The sequence below is a fragment of the Brachyhypopomus gauderio genome, chromosome 11 (genome assembly GCF_052324685.1).
Source record: "Brachyhypopomus gauderio isolate BG-103 chromosome 11, BGAUD_0.2, whole genome shotgun sequence".
NCBI classification, from domain to species: Eukaryota; Metazoa; Chordata; class Actinopteri; order Gymnotiformes; family Hypopomidae; genus Brachyhypopomus; species Brachyhypopomus gauderio.
This window is the reverse complement of record NC_135221.1, coordinates 4,807,739-4,831,523: the sequence shown is the minus strand read 5'-3', so window position 1 is coordinate 4,831,523 and position 23,785 is coordinate 4,807,739. Positions and strand designations below refer to the sequence as shown.

Genomic DNA, 23,785 nt, shown 5'->3' with positions numbered 1-23,785 from the left:
CCACCACCATCTTATAATCTTAAACGTGTTCTGTTGCAATATTTATGTATTAAAAATACGTTGTGAAAATGCTGAAGCTTGCGAAATGCACCCTTGTACACAAGTTCCTTTATCAGAGACCAAGAGCCATAAGTAGAGGAATTAAACTAGCCCACTGCTGTAATTGAAGACAAGACACCAGGAGATAAATGTACATATTTATTTAATACACATTGTAAACGATCAGTCCTCAACTCCATCCGAAGGACATGCATCTGGCCACTCAACTCTGTTCCATCTGGATCTGAGAAAAAGGAAACAAAAGGCAGAGTTTGGGTTAGACAGAACCACCACGCAGCGTAACCGTACACGCGTCTCGCGACTGGGTTTACCTGCAGGACGCAGCATGCGCCGCACGTGCCCTAAACAAACGGCGCGCCGCTATGTAGTACTATAAGCCGCGGTCCCGTTCTCAAATTCATCCTGCAACAAGAAACTTGAAATTAATATACTGCCGAAGCCATGTCAGGGTAAATAAGAAAGGTAATTGAGAGAATGAATAAAGTTTAACAATAGAAGTGGTCCGATTTTGATTGCGGTTCCAGTTAAGTCTCCGGGCCGAACACTTCTTTCCCATGTGGTGTCCTTTGTTAGAATTGGCATGCTTGTAAACGACTCTTAAACCTACTGCAAAGTTTCTACGTGGTCAATATAGGTCCACTGACAGAATGGTCTGGACATCATTTGCAATTGGGGGAGTGGGGTGGAGGGGATTTACACTACATTGTAGAAATAGTCCTTTGTTGGAAGACTTCATTTAATCCTTTAAAATGCCATTTTTTCATTAGGAATGTGGTGTTGAAGTTGGCAAAAAAATCCATCAGATTGTTTCCCCATTTGTTCCTGACACTAAGGGCCGTTTAACTCAATGATCCATTTTTTTAAAACGACATTAGACTCCTTGGGTTGCAGGTGTTTGTGTGTCAAGTTGGTCAAGTATGAAATAACTGTACGTTGTTAGATTGCAGCTTAGCATCTGAAAGGCCAGAAGAGGCAAGGGTGACGTTTAACTAACCTGTAGTTGAGAGTGAAACTCTCGAGTCAACTTCACTTAGACTGAGAGAAAAGGGTTTACTTTGCTTACCAGCAGATGACACGTTTAATCTGGTGTTGAACTGTTTCTTGCATTTGGGTTGTCTTTGGATTGGTGGTTGCAAGCCGTCAAAGTTTAGACTTTACGATGAGGGATCCATTTGCACTGAGGAAAGCTATACTGATAAAGAGTTTGGCAGTGACATTTTTCTCGTTTTCAACAGACTGACAAACGTCAACAAGAATAATCTCCACATAATCCAACCCGACTTAATTTGGTTTCCCCTCACCATGAAGGACTGAGGACGTGGGCTGACCGGTGCCGTTTCCATGGTCTTCTTCGGAAAGCATGGTTGTGCAAGGGCTTTGATTAAAAATTTTATTGGTAAATGAAAACCATACTCTGGCATTTGCAGGTTTAACATCACTAGGGTACAAAAACTAACACTCAGCACTTAAACTGGCAACAGTACCATTAAATGGGATCCGGCAGGGGAAAAGAAAGAAATTGCAACACTTAAAAATAAAAAAAAATAAAAAAAATTATATCACAAGTTTAGGTACAGCTTGAAACTGATGTTGGAAGTCCATATAGAGGATAAAAATTCCGACTCTTCATTTTCCAGTGCACCTGTAGAATGCCTCTTTCTGCAAAGCTGACCATCCACACCAAGTCCTTTTCAGTACCGACTGCGGGCCATTACTCTATCTGGCCGACTGCCCCCGCCACGGCCCCCTCCGCGGGGCACGCCACGGCTTGAGCTGCTATACTCGCGAGGGGGGTAGCCTCTCTCTAGTGGGGGGGCGGGGCCTCGCTCCTGCCTGCCCAGTCGCTCACCACGGCTAGCGGAGTATGGGTCACTCCGACTGCTGGGGTAACTGTCGCGACTGCCATATCCATCCCGGGAACTGCTGCCATAGTCGTCATAGCGACTGCTTCCGCCACTCCCACTGTAGGATGGAGGGGGACCCCTTGAGGGAGGGGCACTGCGCGAGTTACCTGCAGGGTCAATGGGTCATGTAATTGGCAAAATTCACATACATACTTTGAGCAAGTTACCCCGTTTGTCAAGTGCCCACTTTCCTACATATATTCCTCACAGTGCTTTAAAAAAAAAAAACGTTTTATTCAGGGCTGCTATGGTTCTCCAAATGAGCTGCGAATTAGTCAAGAAAATTTGGATCTCTGTAGGGGAGCTTTATTCCAACACATCTGAACTAGGTTAATGATGTAAGGAGAGCAACCGTTTTCCTTAAGAACCGAGTCCCAGAGGATAGACTGGAGATTGGGCACTTGGTTCTCATTTGATTTGGACAGGGCTGTTGGGAAAGACTCAGAGAGGGAGAGAGAATGCGCTTGCGAGTCCTTGTTGAGAACGTTTTTTGACATTGTGGAACATCGGAGATGGAAAAAGCTCTGACGTTTCCATTGACTTATTTGGATTGACATGAGATGGACTGGTCCCAGGAACACAAGTGCAGTTTGGGGAGGGGCCTAACCTTCTTTCCTAGAGCACTGTAGAAATAATCTTACCGTAACCGTCATAGGGATCTCTATAGGAGCCTGTACTGGGCCGCTCCATATAACTCCTGGGTTCGCGTCCTCCTCCGTAACCATCGCGATCGCTAGGAGTGTAAAGAAACATTTATTCAAAAGGCCAAAACATGTCACGGCTAAACAGACACACACGCCAAATGAACGTCTCAAGCATACCTGTAGCCTCTAGAGGCTGATCCATAGTCATCTCTTGAGCTAGACTGGGATGGATAATCACGGTACGCGTAATCGCGTGGTGGTGGGGCATAATCCCTGCTGTCCCTCGAGCTTATGTAGTCCCGGCTAGAATAACTAGAAAAAGCAGACGTTGAGGCACCCAAGCAGATAAGAGCTTCACTCAATCACAACTCCCTGCACCTTGCTGCCTACCTGTCTTTAGTACTGTAGTGGTCATCACGGGGGGATGGATAGTCATCTCTCCTTGACATAAGCGAATCCCTGCGAGGTGGAGGAGGTCCGTAAGGATCTCTGTCTCTAGACATTGGAGCTGCAGAAAAAAAAAAAACAAAAAAAAAAACAAGAGGATCCCGAGTTATGTACCAATCACACCAGAAAAGACCCAGTAGGCCAATGAAAGTGGTTCCTTACCTCTGCCCATTGGCCCAGAGGGTGCTGTTCTCTTTGGCGGTGGCCCCCCATCACGGATCGGCGGTCCCCTTTTGAGAGGTGGTGGCCCTCTGGATGACATCCCTTTAAAGAAAGGTTCTACAACATCTACGTTATCATAGCGGTCGTTAGGCAGACAGAAGACGTCGGTAGATACAAGCTACAAGAACGTAGGCTCAGAACTTCTTAGAGAACAATAGAACAATCAGCTCAAAACAGATCAGCTGGAATAATGTCATCATAGCCCATGGTATGCAAGTGTGTGTGGTGGATAAGGAAAGGTTGTTCAGTACCTCTGCTCGGTGGCCCCCGCAGACCACTGGGTGCACCCCTGGAACCTCGCAGGCCTCTGGGGGGTCCACGACTGCGTGGGTGCATTGACGGTGGACCACGACGGCCCAGTGACTCAAACTGAGGCTTTGTGGCCTGCTCAACTTTAATGGGCTTGCCATCCAGGGCCTTGAAAAAATGACAAGTCATGTTAACACCAGATTCTTGACAAATAAAATCCATATAAGCAATCACAGTACATAAGTAAGCTCAGAACTTCTTAGAGGATAATTGTGGACCAAATCAGTTCCAACAGAATCAATGCCACATAGAGTCATCATGGCTTACTGCGAACGTTTAAAATGGACCCATACCTTTCCATTCAGTTCTCTTGCTGCATCTTTGGCATCACTGGGATTCTCATAAGTCACAAACGCAAATCCTCTGGACTTATTTGTTTCACGATCTTTCATCAATAGAACTATTAAGACAGAAAAAAACGATGGAATAAAAATGGTGACGTGCACATGCGTGTGTGATTAAGCCAATTCAAACTACATGTGATTTGAATCGACTGAAGCCAAATCATGCATGGGTCACATGTGGCTCACAAAACTCGTTCTGTTCACAATGTGTGCACATGGAGATTTCAAGCAAAGAACGTTGCATTGAAGCCTTTCAGCAATAATCAAACCAAAAGTCAAGTAAAAGGAGACCAGTAATTTCAATTCCTACTACAGGAGGCCATATTCATTCTTCCCTTGCACCTTGAAACTACTTTTTTTTAACAATATTTTCTTGTACGACACATCATCCCAGTATCTTTTACAGCTTGAATTTCTTTTCAAAAGTTTATCTGCCAAATGGCAAGCCATTAACTGTCTGGAGTCAAGATGTGCATCAGAAACTATGTTGGTGTAAAAGCTAGATTAATAAATCATTTTTCATCATCCGTCAGACATTTACACCTTTTAATTTTATTCTAAACAGACCTTTATGTTCAATTTTACCTTCAGATATTCGGCCAAATTTACTGAAATAGCCTTCAAGAGCCTTCTCTGTGGTTTCAGTGTTCAGGCCACCGATGAACAGCTTCCCTGGTCGGTCTGCCTCCGCCATGTTTATCTAAAACAACAAAAGAAACACGGTCACATTAACATGACTGATATCACTTACTATCAACTTACAGTGTAAAGGTGACTTAATACAAGTTAAGTTCACTCAGTGCTTCGTAACAAGCAAGAGACGCAGAGAATATGCAAAACCAGAAACGTTAGGTAGTTCTGTGGTCACGCATTATTGAAGTTCAAGAAACCCAAGATTTCATTGCATGCAGGGGATGGTGACCCAACCATACAACGTATTATTTACACTCGAGATACAACAGAGTAAAAAAATAGGCGAAATCTCTCAAAAGTTAGCCATAACAACATACGTTTGCACCTCTACCTTGATAAGAATATCTGCACCTCTGGCTTGCAAAACTAACTGAGCGTTAAAGCTCACCAGCCAATTAAGTCAATGATTCAAGGTAGCCATCGCGTCTGAGGTGAACAGGTAAGTCACAGCCAGCTGGTAAAGGAAGAGAAAAGGTGCGGCAAGGTGCGATTTACTGAACGATCGGCACCAGAAGTAAACGAGCCACTTCGCAAGTTCAGGTGTTATTTCGAGCCAAGTCTCCCCAGTTCAGGCGTTATTTCGAGCCCAGTCTCCCCTGACTCGCGTCTGTTACTGGGCCACGATCACAAAATGGCGGACGGCGGGCGAGCTCATGTTCCCAGCAGGCCCCTGACCCAGCCCGCCCCGCTTACAGCCACAAACACCGCCGTCCTGGTCATTCAAGGCACGAATTCATAACCAGAACGTGAAGCCGAGATGGTTCACACACCCGGAGCGACGCCTGACCGGCCGGCAGCGCCGTTAGTTTCAGCGAGAACAACCGAGCAGCCTCGCTTCACTCGCGCTAGCGAGCTAACGCTAACCAGCTAGCTAACATCACTTCAGCTTCCCAGTCGGCATTCGATAAAGCGCCAATTACGTTTTAATTTAGAGCCAGATATTTCGTAGGAGTTTTAACAAAGTCGAATGTAAAACATTAAACAGGTAAATGATGAACTGCGTGCTCACGGCCCACTCACCAGTGCGTGTGTGCTCGGCGCTGCACAGGAGCGAAACGGCCCTCGTCGTTATGGGCGCCCCGCCTAGGAGGTCGCGTACGCCTCTTCTACCCCGTATGTGTATTTATGGACGTTGGCGAATGAGGTGTTTGGGCCGTTGGCGCCCCCTGCTGGGCTGGAGAGAAGAACATTGTAGTTAGTTGTGAAAGTTTTGTTATGTGGGAACTCCATTTTTTGGCCAAAGTTAAACAAACAAATAATGAATTAAAGATATTTCATTATTTACTTACGTACGGATGTGTATATATATTTATTGAATGTCATAACAGGTATCAGACTCGTGAATGTCATAACAGGTATCATACTCGTGAACGTCAGAACAGGTATCAGACTTGTGAACGTCATGACCGGCCTCAGACTCGTGAATGTCATAACAGGTATCAGACTCGTGAATGTCATAACAGGTATCATACTCGTGAACGTCAGAACAGGTATGAGACTTGTGAACATCATAACCGGTATCAGACTTGTGAATGTCATAACAGATATCAGACTCGTGAATGTCAGAACAGATATCAATCTTGTGAATGTCAGAACAGGTATCATACTCATGAACGTCATAACAAATATCAGACCCGTGAATGTCATAACAAGCATCAGACTCGTGAACGTCAGAACAGATATCATACTCGTGAATGTCATAACAGGTATCAGACTCGTGAATGTCATAGCAGGTATCATACTCGTGAACGTCATAACAGGTATCAGACTTGTGAACGTCACAACAGATATCAGACTCATGAATGTCAGAACAGGTATCAGACTCATGAATGTCATAACAAATATCAGACTCGTGAATGTCATAGCAAGTATCAGACTCGTGAACGTCAGAACAGATATCATACTCGTGAATGTCATAACAGGTATCAGACTCGTGAATGTCAGAACAGGTATCAGACTCGTGAACGTCATAACAGGTATCAGACTCGTGAACGTCATATCCGGTTTCACTTGACGTCGCGCGTGACTCTCACAACGTCTCCACCAGGTAAACTGCCGGCTAAGCTAACTAGCTAACTCTGCGTCGTATCCAAGTAGATAGCGTTAGCTAGTTGGCTAATTTCGGTCATTACGAAAAAAAGTGGATGTCAAGGGGAAACCAAGCCTGAGAAAATACAACATTTACAAGAACAATGAAGGTTTTTGATGTATGGTTCAGGTTTACGTGTACTTTATTTGCGACTGTCCCAGTCTCCGGATTCTACCTTCCGGGTTTAGCTCCAGTTAGTTTCTGCGAGCAGGATAAAGAGACCAGCGACTGTCAGGTAACGCGAACACCTGTGTTTCCTCCTTTCTTATTGCATTATTTTTATATAATTTGTGTACGCAGAAAAAGCTACAAAGCTAGCTGGTCTAACTAGCCAGCCTTGCAATTTAAGTACTGGATAACTTAGCCAGTGAACTCGTTGCTATGCAGCCACTCATCCAAACCGACATGGCAGCTGTGGGAATATTATTTAAAGAAGAAAATCTTTTTATTGAAAAGCTCTTTGCAGATATTTTTTTTATCAGTCTTACTTAACAACAGTTTTCTGTCTCCTATAGAATGAGATCCAGTTGTTTGTAAACCGACTGGACTCTGTAGAGTCCGTCCTCCCGTACGAGTATGATGTGTAAGTGTGAGCCCTCTTCATCATAGTGGGACACATCCTCACCTGCCTTCACTAACGGGCCAACTGCTTTGCCACTTCAGGTTTGATTTTTGCAAAGATGTAATAGAGAAGAGGCCGTCAGAAAACCTTGGCCAAGTGTTATTTGGAGAGAGAATTGAGTCATCACCTTACAAGGTAAGACGAGGTGTCACAGACTGCAGTGGCACTCTTGAGCAATGTAAACTGATGGGTCATTTGAATATACACCATGTAAACAGGGCAGCCATGCCTGTGCCCAGGGTTTTATTCAGATATGATTTTAGAAAATGATTTCAGTATTCACCCTAAATGACAGCTTATTGTCAGTGACTGTCCCCTGGGCATTTATAATAATAATTAAAAAAATCAATTGCCATTATTCAATAAAGGTATCGGCAACTGGGGCACTTTACGAAAGTCAATATGTCTTTTGTTTTTGTCAAATTATAATTTCAAATTTATATCTGTCCACCACTACACAGATTCCTCAATCACTGGGCCATGCTCAGTCTCCTCCTGCTGCAGCAGACTATAAATGAATATCATCTGCAAATCTGAGGATGTATCTATTTCAGTATTCATTACAGCCATTTGTGCAAAAAATATACACCAGGGCAGACAAAGCACAACCCTGTGGTGAACCAGTGGAAGAAAAGAGAGTTTCAGATAAAAAGCCAATAACTTTAACCCTCTGTGGTCTCCATGATAAAAATCCGTAATTCAGGTTGCTAAGTTAAACCTAAGATTAAAATTGTGTTAAGACTCTGTTTACAGTGATTTGTGGTTTAATTCACAAACAGTTGTGGAGAAATCCACAAATATAAGTCCTGCATACATTTTTGGACCTTGAGGATGACCGTAAACAAGGTTAAGCAAAGCAGTAGAGTAGTAGTAGCATCATCTACCCCCCTGCTGGATCTGTATGCAAACTGCACTGGATCTAAAGGCTCTTCCACTAAACCCAGCAGCTCATTTTTAACGAGTTTCTCCACTGCCTTCTATTGTATGACTTGGAGTCATCTATACCATGGGTTAAAGTTCTCCGTCACTACGACGGATTTCCGTCATTTGATTTTTTTTTGTGGGGAAAATTCCGTCAATTCATAATAAACCACACACGCGCGTGCTATCTGTTTTGTGGCCAAAATATGATTCTCTCACTGGCGCTCATCAGCACTGAATGTATACATATGTATATAATCGAGGGTCCGCGCGCTGAAAATGACGTAATCGCGGTGGCTCCCAATGACTGTATATATACGGTCTCTGGTGGCTCCTCCCGTGCACGAGAGCCGCGCGCTGGCGATTCGCGAGGTCGTGCACCTCTCGAATTTTGTAACTTCGCGCGCCGCGCTTCAGATTAATGAACTAATCATTAAATATTCATTTGTTCATTCATTTTGAATATTATAATGTCATGTCCATACTATAAAGTAACTACATTTCAATTTTTATTTGAATTTGTAGTGAAATATAGAAGTTATGGTTATTTATACTGAAGAATCTCTCCACCGATCACAGACTTTTCTTCATTTAGCTTTAATACAGTCGGAGAAAATAGGCGCATTTCTTCCATTTAAAATGTCAACTTTTTTATTTCTAAACCAAATTAACATGGATGGTGTTGTTCTGTTTGTATTTAAAAGCTCTATCCAGTGGTGTGATTTAATTTGCCATTTTTGGATTTTTTTTTGTAACATACCTACTTAAAGCAGGTAATCTTACGGCTTATGTTTTTACGATAGTGAATCTAATAAAAACTAGAGAGCTTCATACCTTTTAAAACTCACCAGGATTCACTAAATTTGACTTGATCTTTAAATAATTTTCTGGAAGAGCACCCCCAGATAACTCCATTATATAAACATTTATGTACATTTATTGCTCAGGTGTTGCGTTTTGTTGCTTCATAGATTGTCTCTTCTGTCCTTACACAGGCTGTTTAGATAAATATACTTTATAAATGTGTTTATTGAGTAGAATTCGGCAAAAGAGGCCTTGTCCCAACTACACCACATTCAGTAATTTACATTTACATTTATGGCACTTGGCAGACGCCCTTATCCAGAGCGACTTACATTTTTATCTCATTTTTATACAAGTGAGCAATTGAGGGTTAAGGGCCTTGCTCAGGGGCAACTCAGTCATGGCCTCAGGTCTGGGAATTGAACCCACGACCCTCCAGTCACAAGACCAGTTCCCTAAACGCCAGGCCATGATAATTACTGGCATTGTCTTTTGCCAGGAAAAATTTTCAGTCAAATGAAAATTTCTTGCTTTAACCCATGATCTATACACACTGCATCTCTTTCAGTTCAGTTTTCGGAAAGATGTGCCTTGCCAAAAAGTGTGCACCAAAACATACGCTGTATCTGATGAAGAGTCTAAAGCCAAGTTGGACTTTCTCAAGAGAGGCATGGAGCTGAATTACCAGCACCACTGGTGAGACAAAATGGCTGATAAAATTATAAAATGTGCTGTGTTGTTGCCAAATATTCGATTCCCGGGTACGTCCATATGAACCGATTGAATTTGCGGTGCGAAACAACACGTGACATATCTCCTCATTATTAGGATTGTTGACAACATGCCTGTGACGTGGTGCTACAGCGTTGAAGATGGTCAGCAGTACTGCAACCCTGGCTTCCCCATTGGTTGTTTAGTAACCCAGGAAGGACGGCCTAAAGATGCCTGTATCATTGATGTGAGTAGACCTTCCTACTCTCGTAATGTCCTGTAGCTCTACTCTACCGCAGCTTGCGGGACCTAAAACGAACTTAGAATTGCTGGACTGTCATATGTGGCATAGCATTTCATACATACATGTTAATGGCATTTCATCAACAGGCATTTATTTAGGGTTCAAAGCATGTACATGCTATATTAGAAGTCCTTTAGATGTAATATCAGCTCGTGGGCCCTGTGCATGGAAAGAGGTGCTGTAGCATGAAATGTAGAATCTACAGTGTTTCATGGATCTCTGGATGTGGTACAGCCTGATATAGAACACTGGTCTTTCTCCCAGAGCCTGAAAAGGTAGATCATAGATTTAAATCAGACATCTATATAAATATGGTGGATCCTTTGGTTTTTGCGTTTTGTTAAGAACTTTACTTATTTGAAATTGTTTCAGATTTAAAAAAAAGAGATGGAATGATTTGAAACAGATTTGTAGTGCAGAATGTCAAGATAATCTTTGCTAAATAACCTAGATCACTAGAATACGCGTTCATCTAAATGATATAACAGAGAGATAAGTTCAGCAAGTGGTCATATATGTACAACTATTTAATAACTATAGTTATGAGGAAAAAATGATTTAAAAACCTGACAAACGAAAAACGATATTACAATAATATTTCAAGCACGCATGCACACCCACACAGAACAACTGAAAGTAAGAGAAAGTAACTTGCTGCTTGGGGGGGGGGGGGGGGGGGTGCGTGAAATGTTTGATTGAGATGTAGCAACTTGGAATCATGGTGCATGTGTATTTTAACAGTGGAACCTTTTGATCATGTAGACCAATTCCTGATTCCATGTGGTAATGGTGGTGTCTGTTTCACTTTAGGCTAAGTTCAACAAGAAAAGCACTTTCTACCTCTTCAATCACGTGGACATCACCTTAAGATATCACAGCGGGGACAGTGAGAACTGGAGAGGTTCTCGGCTGGTGTCTGCTAGACTAGAACCCCATAGGTTAGCCTCCAAGCCCTGTTACCTCACACATGCACTGGTCTTTTGGGAGCAATTCTGTGACATTTGCACATAGAATAATGTTGTCCTGTGTCCTGCCGGATAATTAGAGGAGCTTTATGTAAAATTGAGATGGTTTATGAGATGGGTAGACATGAGCTCTCTGAGTTGGTCTGAATGTTAAAGCTGGAGGTTCTGTCGTTGCTTCTGTTTTTTCTCAGTGTTAAACACACTGATGAAAATAGCCAGTCATGCAAAGGCTCACCCATGGAGATACCAGTGGATTTCACTACAGATCTGACAGTGACGTACTCCTATTCTATCAAGTTTGAGGCAAGTTTGAGTTCATTGATGTAGTTTCCATGGCGTTCAAATCTATTGCCGTACAAAGGTTTGCTACACAGAGACTCTGTAAGGGAACAAATGTGTTTTTTTTCAGTCCACAGATGAAATTAGGTGGGCTTCAAGATGGGATTATATTCTGGTCTCCATGCCACATACAAACATTCAGTGGTTTAGGTAAGGCCAGTTGTCCTCTCTCTGTCCATCTCTACCCCCCCCCCCCCCCCCCCCCCCCCACACACACACACACACACACACACACACACACAACCTGCTAATAAAGGATTCTCTACATTAATTTTGTCCTGATGCCACTCATGCTCTGTGCAGCATCATGAACTCGCTGGTCATCGTGTTGTTCCTCTCCGGCATGGTGGCCATGATTATGCTGAGGACTCTTCACAAGGACATCGCCAAGTACAACCAGGTGGACCAGGTACACTCACCTCCATTCACGTCCTGACATGCCAGCTGCTTCATTCTTACTTCATTTCACTGCAGTTACGATGGACTCTTGCTGTCTTGTTTGTCATGTTTGTTAACCCAGCTCGCAGGTATAATGTCATCTTATTTGTTTAATCTCTTGTAGTTCCTTTTGTGTTCATTTAAGTGATCCTCTCTCATGAGGATCCTCAGTCACTCCCTAACTATAAAAAAGGAATTTGAAGTAAAATTATTTTGATCTTCTCAATGTGCTTTTAAAGCGTACAACGTCCAGTCACTAAAATCCTCTTTGTGCCATTTGCAGGCAGACTTGTTTAAGATCCGTCCACAGTCACACGATACATATGTAAGCCTGTACACAGGGTCCATTTACAGATCTCCACAGGGGTGATTGGGTTTTTGGTGATTTTCATATGGTTAAGTTTCCGCTGTGTGATAAAACATGGTGTATTAATGATGGTATGCCCACAGCAACCATGGTGGAAAATAAATAAATAAGAGAGGCTTGTTTCTACAGCACATGTTTAATGAATGAATTAGGTGATGATCCTTCTCTACACCATATTTTATTGTGTGCTAAGAGCGTCACCTTGCTTATGCTTGGCTAGTGGGAGCTTTAATGAGCGCTGTCTGTTCCTGAACTCTGGTAACAGTATTAAAGAACTAAAAGAATTGTTTAGCAGAAGGTGCTATGAGGTAAAAAAAAATGAAAAGTCTGTATCTATGAATTAGCATTATGCAAATTAGATTATGCTAATAGGCTGCAATGAGTTGTTATTCATTATTAGCAATACTTGCTAATGGTAGAGTGTTTTGTAGAAGGGCCCGAGGTTCTGCTAATTTTAACGGTAATCCCTTGCTTTCCTTTTCCTTGAATCTCCTCCTTTCATCTTCGCTCTGAGGATGTGAGAAAGAGATGCAAAAATGGGTTGCAAGGACTGAGGTCCCGACACCAAACATCTGTCCGAATTAGACCCCCCCCCCCCCCTTCACCAAATCATGACTTTAAAGCTGCGTCTCCTAGCGTCTTCACTTCTCACGCTGGGCGCTGCAAATAGGGAACACCTCCGCGTCCTTGTCCTGGACACCTCCTAGCTCCTCGGTTCCGCCTGGCTTGATCTCCGGCTTGATTGTCACGGGCTGGGTCCAGTAGGTGTCGGTCGGAGCCTTCAGAAGAGCCCTGACTGGTGGTTGTGACTGGGTGTGCTCTGTGCTGCCCCCTGCAGGAGGATGCCCAGGAGGAGTCCGGCTGGAAGCAGGTGCACGGGGACGTGTTCAGGCCGCCACGCAGCGGAATGCTGCTCTCCGTCTTTCTGGGCCAGGGCGTGCAGATCTTCATCATGACCTTCATCACCCTCTGTAAGGATCATAACATTAAAAAAAAAGCTTCCCCAAAGCATCTGTTTTGTTTTTAGTAATAAAGTGCACAGATTCTCTCCGACGTTATTAAACCTTATTCGATGTTTCGTCCCAGTCCTGGCTTGCATGGGATTCCTGTCTCCGGCCAACAGAGGCGCTCTCATGACGTGCGCAGTGGTGCTGTGGGTGCTTTTAGGCACGCCTGCTGGCTACGTGTCCGCCAGGATCTACAAAAGTAAGAATGTGGCCCGTTTAAACGAAGTGCAGAATGCTAGCGGGACTTAGAATGTCACAGGGCCATTCAGCCTTTTCTGACACAGACCTTACAGCGACGTCCTTATTCGCTTTCAGACACCGCTAAAGTTTGGGCTGAAGTATTTCTTTAAAAGGAGCTTAATCCATTTAAACTTGCACTCAATTCTCATACTTCTTTGGTAAAATATTAATAACACAGTATTGTAAAATACTGTGATTATAGTGGTAATAGAATAGTGATTATGTGAAACATAAAGAAATCAATAAACAAGTAATGCAATGCATGTATAGTTTTTTCTTCTCATTTCTGTATTCTTAGGTTTCGGTGGAGAAAAATGGAAAAGCAACGTTTTTTTGACAGCTCTCCTGTGCCCAGGGTGTGGTAACTATTGTGTGTAATGTGGAGCCTCTGGTGGCCACGGTCAGATTTGCTCCATAATCACAGCGGTTCCTGGTTCTGCAGGGTCGTGTTTGCGGACTTCTTCCTGATGAATCTGATCCTGTGGGTGGAGGGCTCGTCGGCCGCCGTCCCGTTCGGCACTCTACTGGCCGTCCTGGCTCTCTGGTTTGGCATCTCCGTGCCTCTGACCTTTGTGGGTGCCTTCTTCGGCTTCAGGAAGCCGGTGAGTCCGTGGACAGGCATGCAGTGTCACTCTCAACATTGGTTACTTGGGTAAAACAAAAAAAAAGAAAATAAATTACAGTCCATTTGTGTGTGTTTGGTCAAGGACTCATGACTTGCTGTTTTCCTGTCTGTATCTTTCTGGTTTTCAGTAAGCCACCACCCTGATTGTCTGATTGTGTGCACACACGTGTTGTTAGTCTAGCCCGAAGCGTGCCGTGTCATTTCTGGTCACGGTCATCGTGTACAGGTGATGGAGCATCCGGTCCGGACCAACCAGATCCCACGTCAGATCCCTGAGCAGTCCTTCTTCACCAGACCCCTGCCAGGTATCGTCATGGGTGGCATTCTCCCCTTCGGCTGCATCTTCATCCAGCTCTTCTTCATCCTCAACAGCATCTGGTGCGTTCTCCGTCCCCATAGCGTCACTCTAACACCATCACAGTCCCCATCGCTCCTCACCGCACCGTCAGTGCCAGTAACGGGAATCTGAGAGTTTCGTTGGGTTTATGGTGTCCGTGTGTGTGTTGGCAGGTCTCATCAGATGTATTACATGTTTGGCTTCTTGTTCTTGGTGTTCATCATCCTCCTCATCACCTGTTCTGAGGCCACAGTCCTGCTCTGTTACTTCCACCTGTGCGCTGAGGTGAGGATCAACGGCAAAATGGGTTGAATTAGCACCTACAGCGCCCAAATGGACTCCTATAAACACTAAACATAACCCTGTGTGGAGGTAGGCCCACTAGAACCTACCTCTGTGCTTTTGAGAGCACCGTTGTAGGTGTATTGCTAATTTAATCATGTTTCAAAAATGTTTTTGCTTTTAATAGTATATTTTAGTTACTTTTGAGTTCCTGTTTACTGAGGAGTTCTGTAGCGATATTTAACACTGTCTAAACGGAAAGTTATAGTTTCACACAGGAAATTCCAGGGCAAATTGCCCTTGTGTTGGTGTTTTCACACTTTGGCTACAATGACCAGAAATTTCACACCCAAGGCTGAAGTGTTGCGTGTCCCCAGAGGGCTCAGCAGAGCTGTGCTCACACGGCCCGGACGGCGCACGCGTGTCGTCCTCAAACGTTTCCCCGTTTCTCTCGTTCCTCAGGATTATCACTGGTGGTGGCGTTCCTTCCTCACCAGCGGGTTCACGGCGGTGTACCTGTTCATCTACGCCGTCCACTACTTCTTCTCCAAACTCCAAATCCAAGGGGCTGCCAGCACCATCCTTTACTTTGGCTACACCCTGATAATGGTGCTCATCTTCTTCCTCTTCACGGGTGAGTGCAGCAGGGGTCACATGCCCATGACGGCCTGACCCGGGATGGCCTGACCCGGGACGGCAGGACTCTGGGTCCCGTCATTAGGTCCTATGACACGTTGTTAAATCCTGTAAGCTTGCAGAGTTTTCTTCCTGTGTCCGTTCCTGAGGTACAGATTTGGATGAATATGACCTGTGTGTGTTTGTGTGGAAACCTTGTGTGATCCGGCCAGACCTTGAGCGCATGGTCAGACCGGCCGCCCCCTTCTAACTGCTGTCCTGGAATAGCCCAGAAGAAAAGCCAGCAGGAAGCTGTTTGCAGCGCTGTGGTTTTGTTCAGGGCTGGTTGCTGTTGTTGTTGACGTTGTTCTCCTGGTTATGTGGGGTTTCAGCTGTAGTGTGTGGCCTTCAGGAGAATGAGGACACTTATAAATAATCCTCCTCAGCCTTTAGTGTTATTGTGAGAGACGGCACCCCACACGCCGGCCTTAATCAAACCTTCCCCAGTTCGCCTGATTCATCTGCTGAGCTGGAAGAGGTGACAGCAGAACAGCTGCCAAGCAGACAAACGGCATCTCCACACACACACACACACACACACACACACACACACACACACACACACACATTGAGTGTGCCTTCCGTCTCGGTCGTGCTCCCCGCTCTGCTCTCTTGAGCCCGTTAGGCTACTCTGTGACGGGCTTGTCTAGTTTCTGCCGCCCTGTCTTAAAGTGGTAATGGGTTTCCATCACGCTGTTAGTTGGGGAACATAACGGCATCTCTGAGCATCCCGGGTCATTACAGGATACGTTTCCCCGTCACAGAGAGCCCTCCTGATTGTGGTGTACGATTGCAGCGCCTCACTGGGCTTCTCTATTATGTTGGAGGTTTACGTAACGAATATCGGGCCCCTGTTTTATTTGTTGCCATGGATTCTAATAGATGCCTCAAAAGCCCTGGCTACTGCTGTTATGGCAACTTCCTTATGTGGCTGGTACTCGAGGTCTAAAGACAGCAGGCCACGTTGAATAGGAGGTTGTTTGCGACCAGCACGCGCATCCTTGAGAGCCTATATTCTTAGGTGGAGACGCTCATAAGTTGACATAGTAACAGCACACGCCAGCTCTTTCCTAGTAGAGGACACCGACGCCACGTTAGCCGGAGCAAACAGACTCCTTTCTATTATAGTCATGTTTTTCTCTTCTCTCCTCTATTCCATCCCCCCGGCCCACCACGATACTGTGTGTGTGTGTGTGTGTGTGTGTGTGTGTGTGTGTGTGTGTGTGTGTGTGTGTGTGTGTGTGTGTGTGTGTGTCCCCTCCCTTGTCTATCTACCCCGATGCCGCGTTTGTGGAAGCGCTGGTCCCCCGGTGCTGACGTAACCATGATGCCGTTTCATTACCTGTTTTTACGTCTGTTTTAATCCCGTTTTTCGGCCCGTGCTTTTCGTCGTACGGCGCGGGGACTGTAGGTGTGGCCTCATTCGTCACACATCCCTGGAGTACAGTTTGTAATCTGATGGTGCGGTGAGGGTGTGCAGGTGTTTAATGGGTATGGACTAACCCCGTGAGCTCAGCTGTGATTGAGTGTATCTTTAAGAACAATCTACTAATTATATACAGCTACGTTTTATTTTTAATGTGAAGGACGGGGAGAGGAGGAACAGTGTTTGTTGCACAGTAATTATCTGCTGTATGTTTCTTGAACTTCAGGGGCAGGTTAATCAGAAACAGGTCTAGGATAAACAAAAGATCAAACAAACATGCAGTTTTTTAAGTGTGGTTTCTGAAGTGTGTGAGTGTGCATGTGTGTGTGTGTGTGTGTGTGTGTGCATCCTCTTCTACCCTGGCTCTTCAGCACCTCAGAGTGGGTTTATGAGAGCACTTCAAATGAAGCCCAGGAAAGTGCCCCCCGTGAGGGCGCCCTGCCCACAGCCTCAGTTCACACGGCCGTCTTCATCCTCCTCTCCGCAGGTACCATCGGCTTCTTCGCCTGTTTCTGGTTTGTGAACAAGATCTACAGTGTGGTGAAGGTGGACTGATGGTGAATACGGGGAAGTTCGGCCGCCGTCCCTCACGTCTCTGCGCTCGCCGATGGGGACAAACTGTCTGCGAGTCGAGTGCGTATCTGGGATCCAAACGTCCTTCTGCTTTGCTTGGAGACTGATGTGTTACCGTCATTGTTCTATGTTTCTGCTGTCTGTACTTCGGTTGGTCTGCACCATAACCTGAATTGATTTTCCGTTAGGACTTTCAAATATGTGGTTTAGTTGAGTTCTAGTTGGGGGTTTATGTTTAATAGCATGAACAATCGATCATTGGTGGCTCTTATTAAATGAAGGGTTGTAGACCATTGGTTATGGAGCCGGTGTGATTGCCAGTAAGGCCTCAGCCCCAGGGTCTTGTCATACACTAAAAGCTGTGAACATATTTGCGTTAATCGCTTTGATTTGATGGGCCATGTGGTAAAGATGACTATTAAAAGTAAAAAAAAAAAAGTTAACAGATGACCGAAGAACCCCAGATGTTTGCACATTAAATATCTGATTTTCAGATGTAGAAGCAGAAGAAGAGATGGAGGAGTGGAAACAATCAGGTTGTAGTCAAAGGGTCAGATACCTGTAGAGCTTTCTGACCTCCTGTAGCTTCACCCTCCAATGGCAGCAAAACCGAAGGACTCATTTCTCAGAAATAATGTACAAAAATGTATCTTACGCTTGTATATCGAGATCCAAATGTTGATTCCTTTTTTACCTGTTCTGCTGTAAGTATATTATTTGAATGGTATAAATCCTACATAAATGTGATTTTATTTTTCTGTTTTTTCATATGTCTTTTTATTTCTTGAAATTATTTTTAGACCAAAGGTGAAAGGGCTTGGGAGTGATATAGATGTATTTGTTTATGGGATCACTAATAACTGGTTATCAGTAAAACAGGCCATCATCAGCCCTGTTTAATTTATTATGGACATCTCAGATGTTTTATTTCTGACTGAAGGTGGAGCAGTGTATTCAGTGGCACAGAGAGCGTCATGGCCGACCTGATGCCTTGTTTTGTTTAGTTTTTTGTTTAAACTACTTGGTAGTCTAAAGCATTATCTGGTTTGAAACAGACATGATACATAAACGCTGCCAAACTTTATTTCAAGAACTTTAATTCCAAAGCCAACTGCTTAAGTTGAGCTATATGAGGTGTACATGAAGATCCTTGTACCATGGAGCAAAAATAAAACACAACAGAAATCATTACAATGTCTACCTGTCAATATCATTTAAAAACAGTCCAGTGATTAATATCCTAAGGACAACTACTAATTACGCAGCTACATTACAAGAGTTTTAATTGTGTACTGGTCAAATGTCTGATTGTCCACCGACTGCAGATGGAGAAGTGTGAAGTGAGTTGACAGACTTGTCATATGTCCCAGCATTAATATCCAGAAGATATTTTGCTACGGCCTTGTGATATTGAAAGCACTTATGAATGGAAAACAGTTCAAATAGCCTCTAAATCAGGCGTACTCAACTAAATTTGTCCGCAGTCCACTTTTGGCAGATACCTGTGACCTGAGGTCCGTATCCAGTTAATCAGGAATGAGATTGGGTCCGGACAGGACTGCGTTCAGGTCCGGATCCGGACCGCGGTCCGCCAGTTGAGTACCCCTGCTCTAAATGGTCTAACCATTAACATAGAGTACTATAGGAGGGGAGATTGACCTCCTAAAGTCTTTTCCTCTAAGCAGTTTGTTGTTAAAAATGCACTTAAATGTGCAATTCAAGTTAATCAAAATTGTTAGTAAGACTTAACAGTATTTTTAAAAGCCTAGATGAGTGGGTCTCACTCAGCCTTTGCGAGTCCCTTTCTTTAAATGATCTCACACACCTGAAATCAAGATCTTTGTTTTTACCAGACATATTGACCCTTCGGTGGGAGCTTCACTGCTGGACAATGTGGAGATATGGAGACCTCCAGACTGGGATAGGGCACCACTAGTGTGAAGTAGCTACTTGACTCCAAACTCCGAAATCAGCTGGTCTAAGTTAACACAACAAGGCAACTCGCCTGTTGGAACAAGGTGTCCATGCGGCAAAGTGCAGATGTACTTGTGATTAAGTCTCAGTTATGACAGACAGGCTGCCACCTGTCCCACGGCAATGTGGACGGTCTGAAAAAGAAACGCGAGGAATTGACATGCCAGATATGCACGTACGGAGGTTTTTGAGAGATTCTGAACATGTAATCGTACCTCTGCTGTTTTGCTTCAGTAGCCTGTGGTGTTATTAGTGAATAGACTCCTGGCTTTATCGCCGAGCACGATGAATATTGCTCTGGGCTTTTTGCATCCCACCAAGGAGGACCACAAAACATACCGTTTGTTAATCATTATTGCAATATTGCCCGCTGCAATATAAAAATAACACTAACGAATCATAACTATTTAAATTGTGCGCTGTGAGCATCCTGATCAATGTTACAATTGATCGAACAACTGAATTACTTAAGTGAAAAGAGTTTCTTTAGATTCCCGTGAGGCATTTTTTATGTGTAGCAATATAACTTCAATTTGATGCTTTAAACATATGGTGCAACCCTACCAGAATATAGCAGGGCACAAGTGTTCCAGAAGCAGGAAGTGTTTCTCCTGCTCTGGTTCACTCCTAAACAGCGCCTGGCGGGGTCATTACCCCTTTCAACCTCCATCGGTCTACTGGTTTAACTGGTTCCAGTTGAAATGGCTCGGCAGTGAGATACTGTAAAGCTCTTCTGGGCAGGCACTCGAAACTGGAGCTGGTTTGCTTTTGCTCCAGCAAAGCGTCTCGGTGAGGCGAGATGAGACACACACGCTGCAGTGTTACACCCTGAGATCCTCGCCACAACCATCACCTCTCCTCTGTGCTCAACTTCACTAACTGATCTGCCAAATAAAGTGAAATGGTACGTAAAACGTTTTTCAGCACCATTGCGTTCAAACGCTCTCATCTGTAAGCGCCGTGTCGGAGGGTTTTGCCCGGTGACAGTCTGCGCACCTGACGGCAGTAAGATGTGGCTCATTTTATAACCATGTTATTCCTTGTGTGTTTGCACAGGTTTGTATGATCTAATTAAAACGTGATTGCTGTTTGCAGAAAATTGGATTTAGTTTCCTGTTTGCTGAAGGTGAGAAGATGGTAATGTTGATGCCACATTGCAGTATTTGACCCTCTAACACGCTGCCAACATGCTCCCCACATGGTTGCTTTCAACTCTTAATACTTAAGTACCAGAAATGTAACAGTATGCCCAGATGTCCACTTTAAGGATTAGGTCTTAAAGGTTTAAATGAAAACATTAAACCTCCAGTCCCTTTTAAGAGACCAGTGCTGCATTTGTGTGACATTAATTAATTTGTCCTCACTACTGTTTATTCTGATATGTATGTTGAAAGTAAAGATAATAGTAAAAACAGCTATTAACTCTTTTGCATCATATAATCTAATATGATCTAATCTTTAGAATTTGGGACTGCTCTCTTTTCAACTTTCCATAATGAGCACTAACAAACATTTTGGTTTAATTTACAAATACTATACAAGATTTCACAAAATTACAAACATGTAATTCCCTACTATCCAAAAAATAGTTAACATTATATTACATTCCACAAACGTTGACCTAACACTTCATAATGTCCCCTGTCCATCAAATTCACTTCCTCACCTGGATGAGGAATTCACTCACGGAATATGGTCACTCTAGAATATAGTCCAGGGCACTTTCACACATTTCCTTGGTTTGCAAGGTGCACCTATCAGGTGAAACTATCAGGAGGCTGATAGGAAGACCACTGATGTACCATCTTTCTGTTGTATGATGAGTTCTGAGTTTGACAGTTAAGGCAGCCAATAACCAGCCGCTCTGCGCCGTGTAAACTCACACTGTTAAATGCCTTCCTGACACTTACTGCTGTGCACGGTGAGCTCCTTCTCAGAGCTCAAGCTGACGGACGTGGTCTCTTTGTGGCTCTCCCTGGACCTCCTGTCCGTGGGCGAGGACGACGTGGTCCCTTCGTCCCAGGTACGGAGGGGCCGCACACGGGTGGCGTGGCCGGCCGGCCGGGCGTGCGCCGAGCGTCCGTCGGTCACCGTGAAGCAGCTGTCGGTGGCCGAACCCCGCCCGGGCAGGCCCCGCCCGCACAAGGTCCCGCACAGCAGCGCCAGGAACTCCTTGCGGACGCTGCGATGCATGTAGCCGTAGATGTACGGGTGGAGGCAGCACTGCAGGAAGAAGAGGACCAGCGCCATGGAGGCCATCCAGGGCGGCACGGTGGCGCCCGCACGCATCGAGACGGTGCTCAGGACGCTGTAGGGGCCCATGCTGAGGATGTAGGAGGCCATGACCACGAACACCACCCGCGCCGCCTTGCAGTGGTAGTGAAAGCGCCGGTGCCGGGTCCTGGCCGGGTACGCGGCCGAGAACGGCCCCTCGGGCGGGGGTCGCTGTGGGCTGGAGCACGGGCCCTGGGAGTCCGGCGGCTGGTTGGTCTGCATGGGGTGCACCAGGGCGTTCTGCCGCCTGGCTGCCCTGAACACCATCCAGTAGCAGGCCAGCATGATGGAGACGGGCAGCCAGAAGGACAGCGCCACCACCAGGGTGGAGTAGGAGTAGCTGGCGGACCACACCACCGTGCAGGCGCTGTGCCGGCGGTCGAAGTCGATGGCCCCCCAGCCGTAGAGCGGCGGTGTGCTCTGCAACACGCCCAGCAGCCAGGTGAGGGCGATGAGGTTGGTGCCCAGGTGGGGGGTCATGCGGGTGGGGTAGGACAGCGGGTGGATGATGGCCAGGTAGCGGTCCACCGACACCACGATGATGGTGTTGACTCCGGCGAAGGCGAACAGGTGCATGAGCACAACCAGCGCCCGGCACAGACGAGCGTCCAGCGGCCAGACGCCCGGCGCGGCCGCCGTGATGGCGAAGGGCATGACCAGCACCGTCTGCAGCAGGTCGGCCAGCAGCAGGTTGAGCACGAAGCGGTTGGCCACGTGCAGCAGCTGCGGCTTGCGCTGGAACGCCAGCAACACCACCACGTTGCCGAAGAGCGAAGCGCAGACGATGGCCGCTATCAGCACCATCTTCACCGCGCTGCTGGCCACCGACGGCGGACCCGGGGAGCCAGGGTCCCAGGGCCCGGCGCTGGAGTTATGGACCGAGCCAGGAGCCTGCGAGGCGGGCATGGTGGTGCCGTGGAGGTGGGAGATAACGCATATGCAGTCCTCTGACCGCCGACGGGCACCTCGGGGTCTGCCCGCGCCTTTCTCCAACGCTGATTTCACCTTTAAAGACGAGATAAACGTGTGTAGGTTTAGCATTGCAGGCCCTGCTGTAAAGCACAAGACTCTTTTTTGCAGGAGTACTTCCATTTCTGCCGTAAGCGTTCGCTGTCGCACCTGGCTTACCTTCCCGGAATAGACATATTACTGCTCAAATTAGCTCCGTGTGAGAATACAGTGCCGCAACATCATAGCTACACGTCTAACGTCCCCTTTCGTGTCTCCTTAACATCTTCTACACCCCCCACTGACTGAGCTAATGGCGTTTTGGATTAATCGACCGTCCTCGTCCCCGCCACAGACAGCTGCATCCCGCACATCTCTACATCCCATTGTTCCCTCAGCGCGGATCCCCAGGACACGGCCAACCTGTCGCCATCGCCACCGTCCGAAACCGTTTCGCCGTTAAACCGACGCGTTTTACCTCGCGATGTCCATCACAAGCGAAGCGTCTTCCGTGCGGCGCGTGTTCAGTCGCGCGTCCGGTGATGTGCGGGCGCCCCGGCGCGCGTCCCCATTGACGGCGCGATGCTGTGATCTCCGCGCCGGGCTCCCATCCGCGCCTCCGAGCATCGTTCACGGCAGGGATCTCGTTCACGCCCGGAGAGTCGCGCTCGGTCCTCGTTGTCAGAAATGTCGCCTGCAAAAAAAAAAAAACGGCTGCGAGGACCGCGCTAAAGCAAACCGCGCACGGTGTCGAGCGCACCTGCCTGCGTTGGGTGGTGGGTCCGTCCGCCTCTCACTCGCGAACCTCTCGGGGTTGCGTTGGTCATTTAGAGCCGCGTCACCCCACGATGGCACAGAAGGGAAAATGCAAAACCACTGGGTGATTACGTCTGGGTGATTGTTTTCCTTTATATACTGGGAATACAATAAAATTGTTATTATAATGAGAACAAATGTATTAAAAAATAAATAAAGCCACAAATGTCATTGCCAAGTAAATATCAATAAACTGCCAAAAAGGTGCTGCTTGCTAGATATTTTTCTTTTCTAAATGTTGAATATCTGTTCAACTAATGTGACAAATTAAATGTCCACGTGCTCAGGCTAGAATGAAATTCTTCAGAACAAATTATTTCAGACAGTGACACTTTGAACACTTGTGAAGTGCAGTGGGTGTATCCGTAGACCAGGCAGTGGGCTGGCGTAGGCCCTAATACAGGCAACACACCACACCAAAGTAC

The 23,785-nt window shown here is 45.8% G+C and overlaps 3 protein-coding genes and 2 non-coding genes across 9 annotated transcripts; 1 reads left to right on the top strand and 4 right to left on the bottom strand.

Moving 5' to 3' along the window:
- Positions 1-185: 185 nt before the first annotated feature.
- On the bottom strand, positions 186-5,795 carry rbmx (RNA binding motif protein X-linked). 3 transcript variants are annotated; one of them, XM_077021194.1, is made up of 10 exons: positions 5,644-5,795; positions 4,516-4,630; positions 3,880-3,986; positions 3,529-3,694; positions 3,218-3,334; positions 2,999-3,116; positions 2,786-2,920; positions 2,606-2,697; positions 372-2,071; positions 186-283 (listed from the first exon to the last, which is right to left on the bottom strand). In XM_077021194.1, the coding sequence occupies exons 2-9, from the start codon at positions 4,622-4,624 to the stop codon at positions 1,752-1,754; spliced, it is 1,164 nt and encodes a 387-aa protein (XP_076877309.1). In that variant the 5' UTR covers positions 4,625-4,630; positions 5,644-5,795; the 3' UTR covers positions 186-283; positions 372-1,751. The 3 variants fall into 3 exon arrangements, with proteins under 3 accessions (XP_076877309.1, XP_076877311.1, XP_076877310.1); XM_077021196.1 differs by having other exon boundaries at positions 372-462; XM_077021195.1 differs by having other exon boundaries at positions 3,218-3,319.
- On the bottom strand, positions 3,408-3,480 carry LOC143527706 (small nucleolar RNA SNORD61). Its single transcript, XR_013134241.1, has one exon. It is a non-coding gene; the product is annotated as a small nucleolar RNA SNORD61 (small nucleolar RNA).
- LOC143527705 (small nucleolar RNA SNORD61) lies at positions 3,772-3,849 on the bottom strand. The gene has a single exon (XR_013134239.1). It is a non-coding gene; the product is annotated as a small nucleolar RNA SNORD61 (small nucleolar RNA).
- Positions 5,796-6,615: 820 nt separating the features above from the next.
- tm9sf5 (transmembrane 9 superfamily protein member 5) lies at positions 6,616-17,817 on the top strand. Of its 2 annotated transcripts, XM_077021190.1 has the most exons (18): positions 6,616-6,947; positions 7,228-7,295; positions 7,376-7,469; positions 9,628-9,755; positions 9,888-10,017; positions 10,885-11,012; positions 11,231-11,342; positions 11,449-11,528; positions 11,682-11,787; positions 12,100-12,141; positions 13,022-13,154; positions 13,270-13,389; positions 13,729-13,786; positions 13,873-14,032; positions 14,282-14,433; positions 14,566-14,677; positions 15,137-15,308; positions 17,263-17,817. In XM_077021190.1, the coding sequence occupies exons 1-18, from the start codon at positions 6,816-6,818 to the stop codon at positions 17,328-17,330; spliced, it is 1,995 nt and encodes a 664-aa protein (XP_076877305.1). In that variant the 5' UTR covers positions 6,616-6,815; the 3' UTR covers positions 17,331-17,817. The 2 variants fall into 2 exon arrangements, with proteins under 2 accessions (XP_076877305.1, XP_076877306.1); XM_077021191.1 differs by lacking the exon at positions 12,100-12,141 and having other exon boundaries at positions 6,618-6,947.
- Positions 17,818-18,450: 633 nt separating this feature from the next.
- gpr101 (G protein-coupled receptor 101) lies at positions 18,451-23,317 on the bottom strand. 2 transcript variants are annotated; one of them, XM_077021193.1, is made up of 2 exons: positions 22,725-23,317; positions 18,451-22,601 (listed from the first exon to the last, which is right to left on the bottom strand). In XM_077021193.1, the coding sequence occupies exon 2, from the start codon at positions 22,500-22,502 to the stop codon at positions 21,210-21,212; it is 1,293 nt and encodes a 430-aa protein (XP_076877308.1). In that variant the 5' UTR covers positions 22,503-22,601; positions 22,725-23,317; the 3' UTR covers positions 18,451-21,209. The 2 variants fall into 2 exon arrangements, with proteins under 2 accessions (XP_076877308.1, XP_076877307.1); XM_077021192.1 differs by having other exon boundaries at positions 23,023-23,317.
- Between the last annotated feature and the right edge of the window lie 468 nt (positions 23,318-23,785).